The 20,718-nt window shown below is 48.8% G+C and overlaps 1 protein-coding gene across 6 annotated transcripts; it reads right to left on the reverse strand.

Moving 5' to 3' along the window:
* Window positions 1–320: 320 nt before the first annotated feature.
* Adgrf3 (adhesion G protein-coupled receptor F3) lies at window positions 321–12,644 on the reverse strand. 6 transcript variants are annotated; one of them, XM_006535737.4, is made up of 14 exons: window positions 12,506–12,644; window positions 11,231–11,291; window positions 10,377–10,517; window positions 9,847–10,023; window positions 9,129–9,347; window positions 7,330–7,536; window positions 6,288–6,431; window positions 5,907–6,103; window positions 5,253–5,432; window positions 3,129–4,505; window positions 2,540–2,581; window positions 2,387–2,449; window positions 1,933–1,988; window positions 321–451 (listed from the first exon to the last, which is right to left on the reverse strand). In XM_006535737.4, the coding sequence occupies exons 1-14, from the start codon at window positions 12,593–12,595 to the stop codon at window positions 427–429; spliced, it is 2,979 nt and encodes a 992-aa protein (XP_006535800.1). In that variant the 5' UTR covers window positions 12,596–12,644; the 3' UTR covers window positions 321–426. The 6 variants fall into 6 exon arrangements, with proteins under 6 accessions (XP_006535800.1, NP_001014416.2, XP_006535801.1 ...); NM_001014394.2 differs by having other exon boundaries at window positions 5,253–5,429; window positions 12,506–12,612; XM_011249775.2 differs by lacking the exon at window positions 321–451 and having other exon boundaries at window positions 1,949–2,449; window positions 3,837–4,505.
* Between the last annotated feature and the right edge of the window lie 8,074 nt (window positions 12,645–20,718).

The following is a 20,718-nucleotide window of genomic DNA, read 5'->3' on the forward strand; positions in this document are numbered from 1 at the left end:
ATGAAACACACAGGCTCATGTGCAGTCAACTTTTTATTGTGGTTATATAAGTACATGTAAAATTGGGAGTTTATTGTAAAGCACTTCCCAACATCTGACATTACTTTTTACAGTAGTACTTTTTATAGTCGGTAATACACAGCGTCTGGGTCCCTCCCTCAGGCTGAGCAAATGTCCTTTATTTCCTGTTTCAGAGAGCACTGTCAAAAGTTTCACTGTTGCTGAATGCCCAGTCACCTGTTTTAATAGTTGAATTCACTGTGGATTTTTTTCTATGACATGTATGTGCTACTTCATAAATTAGTAAATGACCTCTTTTGTTGTGTTTTAGAAGCAGTTTTTATTAGTAATAACTTTATAATTAAATTCTGCCCCAAAGAAACAGAATTTTGCCCTTCATCTTCATTGGAAGATCACAGGTTCCTGTCAATCAGTCATCCTTTCTTCATAACTATCAAAAAGAAACAGCAAAGAAATCACTCAGGAGTGACATTTTCCTTGTATCTGTCACATGCATTGTTGGGTACAAAATACACTGCTGATTACAGCTCTTTTTCTTGTAGTTCTTTGGAACATTGCCTTTGGTTTTTGTTTTGTTTGTTTGTTTTTTCCTTTTGTTTTGTTGTTTTGGTTTTTTTCTAGCCAAGGCAGGCTTTTTCATCAGGTTACTAGGTAGCTCTAACTACCTTTTTCCTGCATCTTGCTTGGATACTTCAGGGTGATAGACTGCTGAGCTGCAAGGAAATGAAGATCTACCTTTCTTGAGCAGAGCCTAGCAGGGAAGAGTGCCTTATTGCCTAGAACTCACTAGTGGATTCCTGCACACACACTTACCAGGAACATGGGGTCATGTGTGGCTCTTCTCCAGTGTCTGTCTTTCCTATAGAAAAGCTTATCCTGAAACTTAGAGCTGGGGGACAGGACACTTGCCTCACCTGCATAAACAGCTCTCCTCTCTGGATATCAGACCTCAAAGGGCAAGCCATTTAAGGTAGGACTGGTTGGCTGGTTACTTACACACACACACACATACACACACACACACACACACACACACACACACACACACACACTATATGATATATAGTGTTGTTGTTTGGTCAGGCTCTCACTTTGTAGCCTCCTAGATTGGGCTTGAACTCTTGATCCTCCTGCCTCAGATTCTCAAGACCTGGGCTTATGACCACAGCTGGCTGAAACGAGGGTCTTTCCAGATAATTTAAAATTTGGTATTGTGGGAATCTGGACTGAACTGGTTCCTGGTTTGTTGATGCTTTGCCTCTGCTGTTCACCCAGGGATGGCCACATCCGTGGGGGGTGGAGGTGGGGAGGCTTTGCTGAGGAGCTGCTTGGCAAGAGGTTGACCAGAAGCCAGGCAGTGGTGACGCACGCCTTTAATCCCAGCATTTGTGAGGCAGAGGCAGGCGGATTTCTGAGTTCGAAGCCAGCCTGGTCTACAGAGTGAGTTCCAGGACAGACAAGGCTACACAGAGAAAACCTGTCTCAAAAAAAAAAGAAGAAGAAGAAGAAGAAAAAGGAGGAGGAGGAGGGAAGGAAGAAAGAGAAAGGGAGAGAGAGGGAGGAAGGAAGGAAGGAAGGAAGGAAGGAAGGAAGGAAGGAAGGAAGGAAGGAAGGAAGGAAGGAAGGAAGGAAGAAAGAAGAGGTGGCCTGAGCTAGGTATGATGGTGCATGCCTGTAATCCAAACACTTAAGAAGCTGGGGTAGGAAAATCACAAGTTCTTGGCATGTGGATTAGGGTGAGTTCAAGGCCAGCCCTGGTAATTTAGCAAGAGACCTCTCTCAAAAGGAAAACTTAGGGGTCCAGGTTCTGGATTTAACCCGCAGCAGCGTTGCTGGGGACGACTTGGTTTGGAGGCCCTTGCTCCAGCTTCTTTGACCCCATCACTCCGCTTCCGGGAAGCTGCTTCTCACCTGGCAGGCTCACTTCTTTCTTTGCTGTGTTCTGAGGTATAGGTTTCATTTGTGACCTGGGGAGAAGTGGAAAGGCCCAGTTGGGGTGATCATTATTATAGTCCGCCCACCTGTGAAGAGGGCGCATCCATTTTGACATTCTCATTTGCTTTTCCGGGAATTTTGGTATCAACTAAGTAGATTTCATGGGAGCCCCCCACTCTGTCTTTTCTAATGTGGAGCAGAGTATTAGATGCAGTAGACCATAGAGAACAGTGCCACCAGGCATCCTGGTGGTCACAGGAACCCCAAGTCCCTTGGCTGGAGAAACATAACCTGAAATCTGCTTGCTGTAAAAAGGACTCCTAGTGCAGTCCCTAGCACAGTCCTCTCCTGGCTGGGCCCATGTCTCCCCAGGAGGGCTGGAAAATGGCTGGCCAAATCTCACAGATAGCCAAGGCCTGGTGCAACTCACCATGGAGATGGCAGAGTTAGAGGACCGGCTGCCTCGCAATCGTTTGCGCAAGGCCTCTAGTACCTGAAGGAAAGGTAAATAAATATCTGCTTATGTTGATCACATGAGGGCCTCTAGGTCAGGCGTGTGGGCAGGAGTCAGCTGGGCACTCACCTTCTTGTCTGTGAGGCAGCCAAACACTAATATGAAGACACCCTGAGGAGGGGGGGGGGAGCTGGTTAGGGGTGGGGGAGGCTCTCTTCTTGCTCCCTCTCCTCATCTTCCATTCTCAGACCTGTTCTCTAATCCACGTCCTAAGTCACCTCCTCAGTTTCTACACTCGTTGGCACCATTTGACATTGTGTATGCACGTGTGTACAGTGTGTGCCATGTGCTACACTGTACAGATGGAAGTCAGGGGGCAAGGTAGGGGAGCCGGTTCTTTCCTTCCACCATTTGGGGTCCAGGGGTCAAGCTGAGGCTTGGCAGCAGTCACCTTTGCCTGCTGAGCCATCTTGCTTACTCTCAAGGGCCTTCCTAAATTGGATTAAGACTGCATACTGATAATTTCCAGACTTCAATGTAAACCTAAGAAAACCAAACTCAGACGGGTTATGGAATTTGCCCATAGTTATCCAGTGAGGCAGTGAAGGAACTGGGACCTACATTTAATCCTTCTAAGATTTGTGAGCCTGGTGGTTGGCAGTGACTTGGTCTCGTTAAAAAGACCAAGTGGCATAGCCACCCCACCCTTGCCACCTACCTGGAGGCTGTTGAGAATGGAAAAGGCGTAGTGAGAGACTATGGAGCCATCAAACAGAGTGGCCACGCCCAGTCCCCAAGTGAGGCCAAAGATGGGTGTGAGAATAAGCAGGGCTTTAAGCACCCCCACAAGAGCTTGGCGCTTCTCCACTGTGGGCCCCTCTGACAGTGAAGGTCGCAGCAGCTTCAGCACAGCGATGACAAGGACCAGCCCGTTGACACCGACGATGGCCAGCACTGGCTCACTGAAGCTGTACAGCATGACGCCACCTCCGTTCAGAAAGCATTTCCCCTCCCACAGGTATTTCCTTTGAGGCAAGTAGAGGCCCAGGGTGACACCCGCAAACCCCAGTGGGCACAGGTAGCCCAGCATCACCATCAGTGAGAGGACTACGTGCTTGGACAGCTGGTGGAAGACAAAAAGCAGCTGGTGGGCCAGCACCAGGGCCTGTGCCAGCATCCAGAAAAAGGTGGCCAGGTAGAAAAAGTGACACAGGAAAGCAGTGACTAGGCAGATCAGGCTGTGGTAGCCTGAAGGAAGGAAGGGGCTTCCCAAGAAGCATGTGTCTGCGACCAGCAAGCAGATCACCATGTTAAACAGGGTGGTATGGCGGAAGAAGGCGACTTTGTTCCGGACCACCACTCTCCACACCAGCCCGTAAATAGCCAGGCAGACGAGCAAAGCCAGGACGGAAGCCCCCGTACCCACCTGGCTCAGCAGGTCCAGGGTGGGATTTTCTGGGACAGTGTGTTGGGACATGAGGATGGAAAAGGCTGTGAGATGCTGGCAAATGCACTGAGTGATGCTGGCATTGGCTGCATGTACCTCACACCCTTCATCTGACCAACCTCCCTGACCCTGGAAGACCCTGTGGTCCCAGAACACACAGTGAAGGGTTCCATTCATGTCTTCATAGTCCATGATAACTTCTGCCTGCGTGAAGGCCTGGCCGTCTGCTGTTATGGAGACCACAAGGATCAGCCCAGGGGTGGTGTATGGGGTGTTCCACAGCCCTTGTGTGTAGTTTGAGGGCAGCCGGTAGTCCAGCTTTTGCAGTACTAGGCTAGTAATACTGACGTTAGTTCCACTATGGACCAGTGGGGCCAGTGAATGCCATGGAATCCGTGCCTGCAGCAGGGGCCAGGTGGAGAAGGACATTTGGTAGCCAGGAGGAGAGGAGTGTCTGAGGAGCTGGCTCTGCAGTAGCACATTAGCTGAGCTGAAGGAAAAAGGATGCTGTTGTGGTCTTAAGCTGTGAACCAAGGTCTCCACAGCCTTCAGGAAATCTGAGCCCATGGAGGGCTCCTGGGCCTGGGCCAGAGTCCACAGAGCGCTGATGTTCGCGTCTAGAATCTTGTCTGTGGTCGTCAGGAGGTCCTGCAGTGACCAACAGTAGGAGTTGTGACTTACTGAAGTCTACAGGAGCATTAGGACTTACAGACCCCACCCTTCCTTCCATGGCAAGACCCAGAGTGTCGAGAAAAAGTGACAGGACAGGCCTGTGGGGGGGCCTTCTGGATCAGGGGACAGAGAGAGCACTGCTCAGCAGCTACAGGGCCCTCTTGGGATCATGGTCTCCAAATCTACACCCAGATCCTAATGCCTCTTCTCCCACTGGCATCTTTGGGACCTCCCAGGTCCTACAAAGGTCCTTCTTCAACTCCGTAGCTTGTCCAGTTCTGCAAAGCTAGGAGTGGTGGCTAGCGGCAGGAAGCTCGCTATGCTCAAGTTGAGAACCACATGAGGTCTGAGTGGCCATCTCTGCAGTTTAGAGGCTCACCGGAGAGGCGTGTGGTGTTGCTGTCTCTAGTTGCTCTTGATTCATGTAGGTAGAGCAATGCCAAGTATTTCTGAGTGGTCTCTATGGGTACTGGGTTATCGTGTGTGTGTGATGCTTCCATGCTTGTGTCTCCGAAACTCATGTCTCCCCACCCCTTCTGGCCTCTCAGCATCAGGCTTTCTTTATTCTCTATGACTGATGTTTTACAGAGATAGCAGGAACCCCAAGCCTAAAAAGGTCCCTGTTGGGCCGCCCACAGGATGTCAGAAGGCAGAAGTATTCCTAATGAACGAGCTTCCACCTGCGACCACCCGGTAGGTGCCCACTATGCCCCAAGATCTTACCTTCAGAGCACTGCCTGTGAGCTCTGTGCTTGTCTCTGCTACCACCTTGGCCAGTAAGGTCACAGTGTGCAGCATTTCCCATAAGTCAGAGGGGGTGCTGGCCACGCCCACCTGCTCTTGCAGCTCACTCAAGATCCATGGCACTTCCTCGTAGGGCTTTCCCTGGCCTTCCAGCAGCAGCTGACAGAAAGGACCGTGGGTGACATGAAAATCCTCACTAGGAAGGAGCCATGTCTTCCCCTGCTGCAGCTCCTTGCTCCTCTGCTCTGCACCCCTCAGAGGAGCAGGAAGAGGAGAGAGAGTACATGCAGAAGGAACGGCTACTGAAGGGGGCTGATAGTACTTGGTGGGACTGTGGTTTGAGACAAATACCACCACCACCACCACCACCACATAGACCCCCTTTGTCCCTGGAGGATCCACTTTCACACTCCTTTCTAGAGACCTCCAGCAAGGACTTCAGGTGAGAGGCTGAATAACATGTAAGCTGGCTTAAGAATCTGAATTCTGAGGGAAGGAGATGAAGAGGCATGGAGGGAGAGAGGAAATGTAGGAAGACAGACGGGCAGGCAGACAGACAGGCAGGCAGACAGACATGCAAGCAAGTAGGTGGGCAGGTGTTTGCTGGGAGAGCCATGGAGGTAGCAGCTTTACCTTGGCTTTAAGACACAAGGTTAGGATCTTTGCTTCTGTGCAGGTGTTCTGGACTGGCCTCCAGATGCCATCAGTCCCACAGAGCCTCTTTACCACACCTTTCTTATTCACAGGACATGGGGCCTGTGCCACGAAGCCAGCCTTGGTGACATTCCAGCTAACCACTGAGAAGTCCTCAGGGCAGGTAGTGTCTCCATCTGAAGAAGGATCAGTGAAGCCTCAGCAGCCACGAGACAGCCAGAGCTTCTGTTTTAGTCAGAACCTATGCAGGCCTTGATACCTGACTCAGTGGCTCAAGGTACAGGGATAACAAAGAAGAGGCCCCATGTTTCAGAGACAAGCCACTCAGAGGTCAGCCTACTGGACCCAAGGCCCACATACCCTGGATAATCGTGATAGAGACAGGAGCCACGAGAGGAGGCAGGTTCTGACTCTGAAGGGTACAGGTGTATGTGGTATTGGTTGCTGGGCAGTGCGGAACAGCTAGCACAAAGCATTGGGAATCCGACATTTTTTGCAAGGAGGCTGAGGACAAGAGAGAGGAGAAAAGTGAGGCACCCCTGGCTAAATCAGATGAGGGCTGAGAGGTCCTAAAACATCGCTTCAGAGTGGTCGTCAAGGATGAAGCAATGAGGGCAGGCAGGATGGGATGCTAGCCTCCAACTGCTGGTTCAGAATTTGGGTTTTTCTGAAGTGCATCCTATTGGAATGTCTCTAGCTCTGGGCTCTGGGTCTCAGTTTCAACAGATTTAAAAATATTTGTTCTTGCTATTCATATGGCATTTAAAAAAGATTCACTCTCATTTTAATTATGTGCATGTTTATGTACCCTTGTGTAAGTAGACATGGGAGCACTGGTGAGCCCAAAGTGAGCTTCAGATCCCCTGGGCTGGAGTTACTGGTGGTGAGCCAGCAGCATGGGTGCTGGGAACAGATCTCAGGTCCTCCGGAAGAGCAGCAAGTGCTTGTAACTGCTAAGTCAGGTCTCCAGCCCCAATTTCCTCTCCACCCTTAAAAAAACCTGTGTTTATGTACTTTATGTATATGAGTGTTCTGTCTTCACGTACACCAGAAGAGCGAATCAGATCACATTATAGGTGGTCATGAGCCACCATGTGGTTGCTGGGAATTGTGGTTCCAGCACCTCTGGAAGAGCAGCCAAGTGCTCTTAACCGCTGAGCCATCTCTCCAGACTCCCACCCCTCTCCCCCACCCTGTTTTCCTCCTTTTAAAAAAACAGGATATTATTAAACTAACCTCATAGAGTTTACTGCAGGAGTCAAGTGGGAGTGTATGATGGGAAGGTTCTATCAACAGAGCAGGGATTGCTCTGACGGACATGGCTGCCCAACTCCCATCCAGAACGGTAGCCGGTGCTGCCTGGAGGGACCAGCCTCGTCACTCGTCTCTGACAGTGTCCTACCTTGGCTGTCCTCCCCAGGACTCCAGGTAGCAGTGTAGTCTGTTGTAAGTGGGATGCAGCAGCTCAGCTGAAAGCCAGTGGAGGCAGTACAGGAGATGGACAGGGCGTCTGGGAGTCGAACGACTTCTTCCTCCTGCAAGGGCACCTTCACCAGCTGCCGCAGCCTCCACCTGAACCCCTGGGCTTCGAAGATGCTCTCGTACTCACCTGCAGAGATGTGCCCACTACCTGGTGGCTCACCCAAGCCTGCCTGTAGGCCAGCTCTCCACTGCTTTCTAAGTCTCGGCCCAGGCCCTTCAGTTTCCCATTCCTGCTCTCTGTGCCAGGACCTTACTTCCAGCTGGAAGGCCCCAGGACGGCCCTTTTGGAAAACACTCCCTTGTCCCAAGGAGAAAGAGACCTATAGAAGAGGCTCCTGGCCTGTCCACCTTAGCCAGTGCCGATGGACTCTGAAATGAGCCCCTTCCCCCCACCATGCTACCCAGCCACTCAGTATCTGGACCAATGCTTCTCAGCCTGTGGGTTGTGACCCCTCTGGGGTCGAACGACCCTTTTACAGGGTCACCTAAGGCCATTGGAAAACACAGATATTTACATTATGGTTCATAACAGTAGCAACATTACAGTTATGAAGTAGCAATGAAAATAATTTTATGGTTGGGGGGGGTCACCACAACATGAGGAACTGAATTAAAAGATCGCAGCACTAGGAAGATGGAAAAGCACTGCTCTAGACAAGCACCAGTCTTTTCTCAGCGGGAACTGAGTGTTCTCAGTTTTTAACATTCCCATCATCCTTTGCAGCAGGAATATTATGTTCTGAAGAGTAGTAGCAATCAGAAGATTGACATTTTATTTTTTCGTTGTGTTTGCGTGTCTGTGTGTATGTGCACGCACACACATGCACAAGCATGTCTGGTGTGTGGGCGAGCATGTGCCACAGCATGTGTGGGGGTCAGAGGTGAGTGTTCATCTTCCACCTCTATTGAGGCAGGATCCCTTGGTTTGATGCCATATCTCCTGGGCTCTTTTTCCTTTCATCTTTTGGTGGGAGGTTTCATGTAGGGAGCATGACTGCAAGCATATCGTCCTTCTGCCTCCATCTCCCAAATGCTCAGATTATAGGTGTGCACCACCTGCCTGGTTTAGGAGGTGTCAGGAACTGAACCCATTGCCTTGTGCCTGCCGGGCAAGCACTTTACCAGCCAGGGCTCCAGAGCTGCTACAGTGCAGCCTAGTCACAGTCACTTTAACCAGAGACAGAGCCAGCTCTGCATTTGCTCCCTGTAATGTTGTGAAGGCAGCACTAGATGTCACTCACTACCCATTCCTGACGGAGCCAAGTGACACCAGTGTGTGTGTGTGTGTGTGTGTGTGTGTGTGTGTGTGTGTGAGATTTTACATTGTCACGTATCAGGACAACACTGAGTTTTTGCGAAGCTCTGAAAGGGTTTTAGGAACCCCCAGATTACAGTGCAAACAGTTGGCTGTCGAACAGGACTTTCCACACTATAATGAGTCTCTTTGCCTTTGCTTTTCTAACAAATGGAAAGATGGAAAAGTCTAGAGAGGGGTGAATGGAGGGGAAAAAAGGAAGAAAGGGGAAGGAGAAATGAGAGAGAGAGAGGTGAAGAGAAGCAGAGAAAGAAGTGGGCAGTTCATGTATGTAACCTCAGTGGTTGGTGGGCTGAGGCAGGAGGATTGCTATGAGGTTGAGGCCAGCCTGGGCTACACAGAGAGATGACTTTGTCTCAAGAGACCCATGGGAAAGAAGGAGAGAGAAGAAACTGGAGTGTTACCTGCCCAATGACGGGACATGCGGGCGACACGAAGGCCAGACTGGCCCTCACTGGACGTCTGCAACACATTGGTCCCTGGCCATAGGCTGATGGGTGTGTGGTTCTTTGAGTGTCTCAAGAACCATCTCAGGTTTGTGGCTTCCTCTTTCTTGAGGAGAATGAGGTTCAGGGTGTTGCCGTGCATTTGCAGCTGGGAGTCCAGTATCAGGTTTGCAGGAACTACAGGAAGGGAAAGAGACAGGAGCTAGAGAAGGGAGTAAAGTAGCAATTCCTCCTCCCCGCCCACCCTCTGAGGCCTGCCTCTCTGAATAACTTTCTTCTCAGACATCCTCAGGTATCTGACTGGGACTACACCCCAGCCTGGTAGACCCTCCCAATGAGAACCAAAGTGGCAAGCCCCTCTGACTTATGACCTCCACTTTCCAGGGACTTGGGGTGGCTGAAGCTGCTTCCGGGAAGATCACCTTGCCCATGTGTCTCCAGAGCTGCTTTCATTAGTCTCATTTTTCAAGTCCCAAGCTCAGGTCCAGGGTCTTGCTGAATAGTTGGCTCCCCACCCCCACCCACAACCTCAGCCAAAAGAGCAGCTGGGCTTGGATCAGCTGCCAGAAACACAGGTCTAAAGTAAAGGCAAAAACTAAGCAAACATCTCCAACAATCCAGAAAGCGTTTCTTTTCACTTGGGGATACTAGTGTGCTGGTTTCTAACCCTCCTTACCAGGTGGCAGCAACTGGCAGTAGCCAGTAACAGGACCGTGGAAGCTGCGACACATACAGGAATCTCTTTCTGACCTGCGGCCCCAGCAGTGTGGGTAAAGGGAACAAAGTGTGGCATTCCATTGGTAGCCAGGGTGGCAAGTGCAGAGGCTGGTTCCGCTGTGGTTAGCACGACACTCTGACCGAGAGAAGTAGGCAGGCTGAGAAAATGAGGTCTCAGGGCTGGATGGCACTAATCTTGAAGTCCCAGGAGGTCAGACCCGCCCACCCAAGGGGACTTCCTTTGCAGCCAGCACTGAGTAAAACAGGCTGTACCTGGCAAGGACACCCTCGTGAAGTTCCTCACTACCTATCAGAACATTGGGACATGAACAGGAAGGGAGGATGTGGCTGGGTAAGGGGATGAGGAAGGTCATGGGCCAGGGGCAATGAAGTAGGGAGTAGGAGAGCCCACTGCATCTTGGGCAAGCTGTCTAGCTGGAGAATTGGGGAGCGGCGTGCCATCTGCAGGGAGCCCCATGCAACCACTACCTGTTGTAAGGCCAAGGCCAGTAAGCGTTTTCGGGGGAAGGACTGCCAGGGCGGTAGGAAGAGTAAAGTTTTTAGAGAGCTCCTGTGGCCAGGCTGTGCTTGAAAATTCCAGATGCACATAGCTGGAGACCAGCACTGATTCTATAGACGCAAAGGGGACATCAGAGGAGAGGCAGTGAGGCCCCAAGCTAGTCCTCTTTGGCCTTAACATACTCAGGTGGCCATTTCCGGGGACACAAGCAGATGTCATCTCCTGTAGCCTGCCTAGGTACACAGAGGGTGCAGGATGGTAACAACTCCCATCCTCGTTGGGGAAGCACTCTGGTCTATGGTTCCAAGTTGTCATTGCAAAGTGCATGTGTCTTTCTAGGCCTCACAGCTAAAGAGCTGGAGAGCCCCACCCCCACCCCCACCCCCAGAGCCTCACTGTGGCCCTTTCTGTTTCTTCCTCCCCACCCCACCCCCTTTTTTTGTTTTTTGTTTTTTCGAGACAGGGTTTCTCTGTATAGCCCTGGCTGTCCTGGAGCTCACTTTGTAGACCAGGCTGGCCTCAAACTCAGAAATCCGCCTGCCTCTGCCTCCCGAGTGCTGGGATTAAAGGCGTGCACCACCACGCCCGGCTTTGTTGTTTTTTTTTTTTGTTTTGTTTTTTTTTTTTTTTTTGGTTTTTTTCGAGACAGGGTTTCTCTGTATAGCCTTGGCTGTCCTGGAGCTCAGTTTATAGACCAGGCTGGCCTCAAACTCAGAAATCCGCCTGCTTCTGCCTCCCAAGTGCTGGGATTAAAGGCGTGCACCACCAAGCCCGGCTCCTTTCCCCTTTCTTGATACCCCTGCCCCCCAGTCCTTCCACTCACCCCCTTCTCCACTGTACTGGTTCAGTTGCTGCCCAGATTTCCCTCCATATGGACTGAGCTCCTGGAAAGAGATAGAGGAGACTCTGAGGAGAGAGGCTGGTCTCAAGTTCCTGCCAGGGTACCCTCAGGGGCAGCCTGGCTACTCTGGTGTGACTTGGTCTCTTAGAAGTTCTTCTTTAGGCCAGAGGTCAAATGTAAGTATCTGGAGGGAGAAAAGGATGTTCAGAAACGGGGACAGGGGCACAATTCCAGGGACCCTGCCAGGGCCAGCAGCCTCACCTGAAACCAGGAACCAGGCACACCCTGGAAGTCAACATGCTTTGTTTAGCTCCTTCCTGAATTGACCTGTCCCTGGGCCTCTAGGCTAATTGAAATGGCTGGGTCCAGAGCTCCAACAAGGAGTCAGGGTCCTGCAAATTAACCCATGTTTTCCTCTCAAAATCCCATGTGTGTATGCATCTAAAACCAGATGGCAGCTCACACTTGCAATCTCAGCACCCAGGAGACTGAAGCAGGAAGACTGTAGCAAGTACAAGGACAGCCTGGGCAACAGAGTGAACCTTTATTTAAAAAACAAACAAACTAACTAACAACAATCACCCCAAAATATAAATAATAAAACCAGAAGGAAGCCAGACATGGTGGTTCAAGCCTGTACAATAATCCCAGTGCTTAAGATAATGGGGCAGGGGTATCCCTTACTTAAGATAATGGGGCAGGAGTATCCCTTACTTAAGTGCAAGGGTTCAAGAGCAGCCTGGGCAACACAGAAGATCCACACAGAAAATAAAAACAAGGAAGTACATGAAAACTAGGAGGATATAACACAAACAAACAAACAGGTGCAGGCAAGGATAGGCTATAGATAAGACATGCCACAGAGGAAGCTACAGATAGGGATATTTAGATCTGGGGATTGCAGTAGATTAGGAGCTGTAGATAAATAGATAATAAAATGCAAGCCTAGGCTCCACGCTTCTCCTCAGACTCTTTCCCATCGTCTATGCTAATAAGCTTCTACATCTGCAAAGGTTTTCTTCTCATTTCATTGTAAGTTGGTAGCCAAAAGAGCAGCAGGTGTCGTAGGGTGTCATGGGGACTCAGGTAAAGCTATGGAAGTGTCCCCTCACCCTGGGCAGGAAGATTGCCTTCTTGGGGGCAAGCTGGTCCCTTCCTTCCACCTTTCATCCTACACCCTGTGGTTCCTCACAACCTGTGGCTCTGACTGTGGCCTCTGCAGGTCTCCCCAGGGTCCTCACTCACCCCAGTACTTACTGATTGGGCTGTGGGGACAAATGTTGGCTCCAACTCCAGCAGGGGAAGAGTCACGGCCAGGAGCAGCTGGGAGAGAGCTAGAGAGGACATGGCTCAACGCAGCAGTCCCTAAAGCCCTCCGGCTGTTCCAGGATGCAAATTTCCTCCCCCCACCCCCCCCCACCCCCCGCCCCAGCTGGCAGGGCTATTACTGAAGGAAGGGAGGAAAGATCAGAGGGAGCCAAGGTGAGTTGACAGAGCAAGTGTCACAGCCTGTGATTCGGGCAGATATGCTTCCAGGTCACTGGGGCCACCTGGACCCCCACATGATTCTGTGAGAGGAGTGTGCCTTGGTTCTCCTGGGCAGGCGGAGGGGACACAGGTACCACGTCACAAAAAACAACAGGTCACAGAGGCAGGTTCAGGCATGGTCCCCAGGGCCTAGGAAACTTGGATCATTTTGGAATGCCTCCAGGAAGCTAGACCTTCAAAACTGAACCAAGGTTAGAAAAGACTATAAAGGGGGCAGCAAGATGCCTCAGAGGGTAAAGGAGCTTGCCGCCAAACTCCACAGCCTGAACTGGTCCCTGGAACACACATGGTACAAGAAAGCCAGCTCTTGTTCCATCAAACACCTTGAATCCGTCCCCTGTATTTGTATGTCAGAATACCTCAGGCTGGGTTGAAGAATAGAAAATTACTGGCCTCTTGTGAGAACATGAATTTTTTACCTCGGAGCCCACCCCCTCCCATCTAGAGATTGTTCCCAGAACACTCCTAAACTTTTCACCCCAAAACTCCTCACCCTAAAGTTTGAACCCTCCCAACTAAAAACTGTTCCAAAAACATTTTTGAGATAAAGGCCTCCTGGAACAACCTCAAAATGAACCAGGTACTCCTTAGTTACGTAGGTTCCTTGATAGGACATGACTCCTTAGTTACGTAGAATCCTTTGGCAGAACCCCTTGTCCCTTGGCAGAACTCCCTAGTGATGTAAACTTGTACTTTCCCTGCCCAGTTCTCCCCCTTTGAGTTTTACTATATAAGCCTGTGAAAAATTCTGGCTGACCGTCGAGACTCCTCTACCCTGTGCTAAGGTGTATGAGTTTCGACCCCAGAGCTCTGTGTGCTTCCATGTTGCTGCTTTATTTCGACCCCAGAGCTCTGGTCTGTGTGCTTTCATGTTGCTGCCTTATTAAATCTTGCCTTCTACATTTTATGTATGGTCTCAGTGTCTTCTTGGGTACGCGGCTGTCCCGGGACTTGAGTGTCTGAGTGAGGGTCTCCCCTCGAGGGTCTTTCAGGGTAATTTTTTGTTTTGATTTGTTTTACAAGACAAGGTTTCTCTGTGTAGCCCTGAATGTCCTAGAACTCACTGTGTAGATTGGACTGGCCTCAAACTCAGAGATCCATTTGCCTCTGCCTCCCCAGTGCTGGGATTAAAGGTGTGTGCCACCACAACTGGCAGGCAGGGTTTTGTAACAAATAGAAATGTATTTGGCTTACTGTCTTGGGTCTTGAGGGGTTGCATCTTTTGGGGGTCTTCACACGTGGCAGGAACATGGTACAAGAGAGCATCTTGGGAGCCAGAGGGCCAAACTCTTTTCTTTTTTGGATAGGGCCTTACTATCCTCGGATTCACTATATGGACCAGGCTGGCCTTGAACTTACAGACCAGGCTAGCTTTGGACTTACAGAGATTTGCCTGCCTCTGTCTCCAGGTGCTGCGATTAAAGGCTGTTGACATAATTAAAAAAAAAAAAACATTTTGGGCAGATGAGATCGTTCTGTGGTCAGGATCACTGGCTGTTCCCCAAAGGCTCCAGGGACCCACGTGGCAACTCACAAGCATCTGTAATTCCAGCCCCAGAGGATCTGATGCCCTCTTCTGGCCTCTTCAGGGTACTACATGCATGTGGAGCATAGACAAATACATGCAGGCAACACACATGGATAAAATGAAAAATAAAGGGAAAAAACCTTTAAAAACGAAAACTTTTGAGAAACTTGTAATTTATAAGTGGAAAGTCCATGCTAGTTAGAGTACGCATCGAAGTCTGCCCTCAGTTACTTACTAAATGAAGCAGTGTGTCCAGACACCTAAAACCTATGAAATACCCATCGACTCATTAGTAACTTCACAATGGAGATCAGCTCTGGGGACAAAAGTGGGAGAGGTGGCGAGGAGCTGTGATGAACAAGGTAAAAGCTTTGAACTACACATGGCAGACAGTTGACACCATTAACTCCTGGCGCTGGGTGTATGGAGGCCAAGTGTCTGACTGCACTTTACAGTTAGCATGGAGGATGATGTACGGGGAGGGGGAGGAGCCTTTCTAGTCACAGTTTGGATCCACAGAGAAATCTGAAAATTGTCTTTTTTTTTCTCTGAGAGGTAAGTTTGGTTTTGTGTGTGTGTGTGTGTGTGTGTGTGTGTGTGTGTGTGAGAGAGAGAGAGAGAGAGAGAGAGAGAGATGAACACAGAGACGTGAGTTTCATCATGGTATTTTCACACATATTTACCCTGATATTTTATTTCTATTCATCTCTGTCCTCCACTGCCCCACCTTCTTGCTGGTCACCTTCTTCCTCACAAATAGCCCCCTTCTGATTTCATGTCTTACGTATTGATTTGTTTGTTTGTTTGTTTGAGACAGGGTCTCACTGGCTAGCCTGGAACTCCCTATATAGACCAGGCTAGTCTGACCTCATGAAGCCTGTCTGCCTCTGCCTGCTGAGTACAGGGATGAAAGGAGTACACCACACCCAGCATGGCGCATGCGCACGCGGCACTGCTGTCCTCTCCCCCAGCCCTTCCTCTCCTCCCCATCTCTCTCCCTCTCCCTCTCTCTCTCTTACACACACACACACACACACACACACACACACACACACACGTCTGCAGGAGAGAAAACATCCAGTCTTTGTCACTCCGAGACAAGTCTGGTTTACTTTGCTGTGACCTGAGGTTCTACCTACTTTTCTGCAAATGTCATGACTTCATTCTGTCCGTGCACCACAGTTTATTTATCCTAGATGGTCATGTAAGCCGGTTCCATTTTTCAATCTACAGTGAATATTGCAACAGTAGATAAGGACATGCAGTTTCCTTGTGGAATGTTGGCACAGACTCCCTCAGGTATGTATCCAAGAGTGTGACAGCCAGGTCTATGGTAGCTCCATTTTCAGCTTTTTAGGGCATCTCCATACTGATTTCCATAGTAACTGCACCAATTCTAATGCTGTGACCCTTTAATACAGTTCCCCATGCTGTGGTGACCTTTCACTATAAAATAATTTCATTGCTACTTTATAACTGTAATGTTGCTACTGCTATGAATCATAGTGTAAATTTTCCGATGGTCTTAGGAGACTCCTATGAAAGGGTCATTTGACTCCCAAAGGGCTCGAGACCCACAGGTTGAAAACCAATGTATTATAGGACCTTGAAAAGCTTCTGCACTGAAAAGAAACAACCAGAGTGAAGAGACAGCCCAGAGGGTAAAAGGAAATGTTTGCCAGCTGTATACTAGACTGGGGGCTAGAGAGATGGCCAGCAATTAAGAGCACTGGCTGCTCTTCCAGAGGTGCTGAGTTCAATTCCCAACAACCACATGGTAGCTCACTGGACTGGAGACTGATATCTAGAATCTGTAAAGAATTCTGGCTGGGCTCAGAGGTGCGCGCTTATAATCCCAGCACCAGGGAATCAAGAGACTAGAGGACTGCCATAGGTTGAGACCAGCTTGGTTTACCAGTGAGTTCCATCTAGCCGGGGCTACCCAGCAAGATTGAGAAAAAAAAACAAAAACAAAAAAAAAAACCTCTAAAAATTAAACATCAAACAAAGGAAGCCACCCGATCTATTAATGGGTTAATGAAGCCAACAGCTCTCGATATGCGTGTGCATGTATGTGTGTGTTTCTTTTCATGTCTGTGCATGTGTATATGTGTATTTCCACATGTATGGGCATGTGTGTGTGTGTAAGCATGCTTGCATGCATGCATGTGGAAGCCCAAAGTTGACGTTGGAAATCTTCCCTGATTGTTCTTCCATTTCCTTCTTTTGAGGCAAGGTTTCTAATTATACCCAGAGTTTGCTGATAAGGCCAGTCTAGCTAGTCAGCTTGCTCTGAAGATCCTTTCTGTCTTCCAGGGCTGGAATTACAAATAAGTTACCATGCCAACCTGGCATTTATAAGGGTTCTAGGAATCGGAACCCTAGCCCTTTAAGATATAGGTATCAGATCCTTTTGTTTTAAGTGGTAAAATAGTTCTTTAAAAAAAAATTTTTTTTAAAGATTTATTTATTTATTATATGTAAGTACACTGTAGTTGTCTTCAGACACTCCAGAAGAGGGCATCAGATCTTGTTACAGATGGTTGTGAGCCACCATGTGGTTGCTGGGATTTGAACTCTGGACCTTCGGAAGAACAGTCGGGGCTCTTACCCACTGAGCCATCTCACCAGCCCTTCTTTAAAAATTTAAAGAGTGCTTAGCATCATTATTATGGGCATGCTCAGAGGAGAATTCTGTAGAGTCGGTTCTCTCCTTCCCCTCTCACGTGGGTTCTGGGGATGGAATTCAGGCTGTCACTCACATTGACAAGCAAGCAGCAAGCACCTTACCCACTGGGCCATATCACTGTCTTTTGTTACTATTTAAAAACAACATGTTAGGGCTGGAGCAATGGCCCAGTGGGTAAAGCCCTTGCTGCAGAACATGAGGACCATAGTTCAGGTCCTCAGCATCCTTGTAAGGAGCCAAGCAAAGCAGCGTGCATCCGTAATTGCACTGCGGGCAGAGAGAGATAGGAGAATCCCAGGGCTCATCGGCCAGTCAGGGGAGGGGGCTTATGTATGAGTGTGACTGCTGTGATAAACATCATGACCAGAAACAAACTGAGGAGGAAAGGGTTGATTCAGCTTACACGCCCAATCACAGTCCATCATTGAGGGAAGCCAAGGACAGGAAGCTGGAGGCAGAAACTGAGGCAGAGGCCATGGAGGAGTGCTGCTTACCATCCTGTCCCTTGTGGCTTGTCTAGCTTCTTTTTTAATACAACCTGCCTAGGGGTGGCACCTCCTGCACTAGCTAGGCCCTCCCATGCTAGTTGGTTTTTTGTTTGTTTGTTTGTTTGTTTGTTTGTTTGTTTTAAAGTTCCAGGCTGGAGAGATGAGTCAGAGGTAAAGAGTGATTGCTGTTCTTCCAGAGGTCCTGAGTTCAATTCCCAACAACCACATGGTGGCTCATAACCATCTGTAATGGGATCTGATGCCCTCTTCTGGCCTGCAGGCATACATGCAGGCAGAATGCTATATACATATTCAATCAATCAATCTTAAAAAAAAAAAAAAGGCCCCCCAAACTTGCCTAGCGAATAGTGTGATAAGGGCGTTTTCCCAACTGAGGTTTTCTTTTCCAGATGATGTAGCTTATGTCAAGTAGACAAAAACCCAAGCAGCTTCGATGACCAAAACCATACAGATATTGTCTCACAAATGAGAACAGCGGAAGACGCCCCTGTGTCAACTTCTGGCCTCTACAAGTGCTTGTACAGGCGTGTGCATTGGCACACACAAATGCATACACCACATACATACACACACCACTCTGATTTTAATCCCCATCAGTTAAAATGCAGAGAGGAAATGCTCCCTGCTCTGGATGGTACTGTGTCCAGCTGTGCTAAAAGGAGCTGAGGATCCCCTCCCCTCACCAAAACACCAAAGCGGCTGCTAACGTGTGCATGCCGTTCCCATGTATCGGATCCTAGGAGACCACTGGTTTGGAGTTTCCGCTAGTTTCCACTGGTTGGAGAAGAGTCCCTCACAGAGCATCAGTGCCTGCCCTTCAGTGGGATCGCAATGGAGATGTTGGGAGAGGGACATTTAGGGAAGTGGGCAGAGTGGCCAGCGCTGGAGCAGCCCTTCATATTGTTCACCCTGGCATGAAAATGAGGTGGAAAGCCGGGCCTGGTGGAGCACATCTGCCATCCCAGAGGACTGGGAATGGCAGAGGGATCAGAAGTTCGAGTCCAGCCTTGACTGTGAGGCCCAGACACAACAGAAAATCACAGAGCAAGAAATCAGAAGGATGGAAGGTAGAAGACTTAAGACAGCCAGAGAGACAAAAAAGGAAGAATTTTCCTCATAGAGTTTTGCTAAATCAAAGTAAAACAAGCAAAACTCCCTGTGATGGTTTGAATATGATTGGCCCAGGGAGTGGCACTATTTCTCCAAATAGTGGTCTTGTTGGAGGAAGCATTTCACTGTGGGCATGGGCTTTAAGATCCTTTTCTTAGCTGCCTGGAAGCTAGCCTTCTTCTGTTAGCCTTCGGAACAAGATGTTGAACTGTCAGCTCCTCCTGCACCATGCCTGCCTGGATGTGTCATGCTCCCGCCTTGATGATAATGGACTGAACTTCTGAACCTCTAAGCCACTCCAATTAAATGTTATCCTTATAAGAGTTGCCTTGGTCATGGTGTCTGTTCACAGCAGTAAAACCCTAAGACACCCCCATAGTCCACACAATCAGCAGCTCAAACAATCTAGAACTTCAGACTCTCTCCAACAAGACATCTCGTGCATAGCATGATTCCTTAATAATTTTTACTTTTTTCTATCATTTCCAAGAGCCCTGTTACGTCCTAGAGGCGTTTCAGTCTCAAAACAGGGTCCATAAAAGTAGTTGTCTCTAAGGCTGCCTTTTCTAACCCTCTACCACCAGTTAGTTATCCATCCAGCCTGAGCCACAGGAGGAAGGCTCAAAAGTGGCTCTTGACAGGTGCAGCAGCATACACCTACAAAGTCAGTCACTTGAAAAGTCTGAGGCAGGAGAATCCCAAGTTTGAGACCAGCCTGGGCTATATAAAGCAAGATTGCATCTCAAGACAAACTACAAAAATTGTTTTTTTTCATGGGCAACACCCTCCCTGGGAGCATCCTTGAGAAGCGCCACAGTCAGGTAGAAGTCAGGCACAGCACAAGGCCTGTGAAATGGGCGTGTTTAATGTCTTCTCTGGGCATGCACTCCAACCCAGAAGCACTGGGTTTCTCAGCTTTGGGATGTGTATGGAGACTTCATCACATCTGCATGAGTGACTTATTCACCAAATCCCCAGCTCATCTCTGTTCTCCTGGTTGGGCAGAGTTGACACTTCTAAGCTTTTAATTGGAGAGCTGTTTCCCCTGGTAACCAGATGGTCACACTGAGGCTACCCAGGAGCTCTACCTGTCCTCTCAATAGCATATAAAAGGACACGCACCACTATGGGGATTCCTAGGGTTTTACAAGCTATGTGCCACGAAGCTAGGTAGATACCTATGAAACAAAGTGTGTGTGTGTGTGTGTGTGTCACACGCATGCATGCATGCATGCATGCCCACGGTGTGTATTGTGTCACTGCGATTCATTCACTATAGGAGGCCTTGATTCAAATGTCCCATGTCCCACTCCCCTGCCAAACCTGAATATTATTCCTAACATTCCCAGGCTTGACTTTCTAAAGGAAAAGGCTTTACTGCCAGGCCACAAATTTGGAAGAGCATTGCCTGTATAGAGAGGACAGTATAGAGATCAACTTCAAGACTTGGTGCTTGTTTGGACTTGAGTTTTCCTGTGGCTTTTTGTTTATTCCTTTGCTTGCTTTCTGTTTTGTTATTCTGTGATCAACCCTCCTGTTTCAGCTGAGATTACGGAAATGCACCGCCATGTCTGCCTTCCCTCTAACTTTTGAGGGTTCCCCAGGATAAGCTGACTAAGACTATACAGGAGACAAGGTATTAAGATTTATATTTTATCTGGGGCATGGTGGCACACACCATTCATCCAAGCACTCAGGAGGAAAGCAAAGACAGGTGGATCTCTGTGAATTACAGGCCTATCATGGTCTACATGATAAGTTTCAGGGCAGCCAGAGCTATGTAGAAAGATCCTATATCAAAACCAAGCAAATAAACAAGCATATTTATAAGCTGCAAAATTTACTAAGTGAGAAAAACTCCAAGTGTGTCCTTTATCTCTGTCTTAGTTAGGGTTTTACTGCTGTGAGCAGACACCATGACCAAGACAAGTCTTTTTTTTTTTTTTTTTTAAGATTTATTTATTTATTATATGTAAGTACACTGTAGCTGTCTTCAGACACTCCAGAAGAGGGCATCAGATCTCATTACGGGTGGTTGTGAGCCACCATGTGGTTGCTGGGATTTGAACTTCGGACCTTTGGAAGA

Source organism: Mus musculus, chromosome 5 (genome assembly GCF_000001635.26).
Source record: "Mus musculus strain C57BL/6J chromosome 5, GRCm38.p6 C57BL/6J".
Classification (NCBI taxonomy): Eukaryota; Metazoa; Chordata; class Mammalia; order Rodentia; family Muridae; genus Mus; species Mus musculus.

What these genes read in the sequence shown, in the direction of transcription:
- Adgrf3 (XM_006535736.3), bottom strand. Translation starts at nt 12,595, where the DNA reads ATGTCCTCTCTAGCTCTCTCCCAGCTGCTCCTGGCCGTGACTCTTCCC. An exon ending in CCAGTACAGTGGAGAAGGGG is followed by an intron (nt 10,518 to 11,230) that starts GTGAGTGGAAGG and finishes TTGCGTCTATAG; the next exon opens with AATCAGTGCTGGTCTCCAGC. An exon ending in CTGCCAGTTGCTGCCACCTG is followed by an intron (nt 9,348 to 9,846) that starts GTAAGGAGGGTT and finishes CCCTTCCTGTAG; the next exon opens with TTCCTGCAAACCTGATACTG.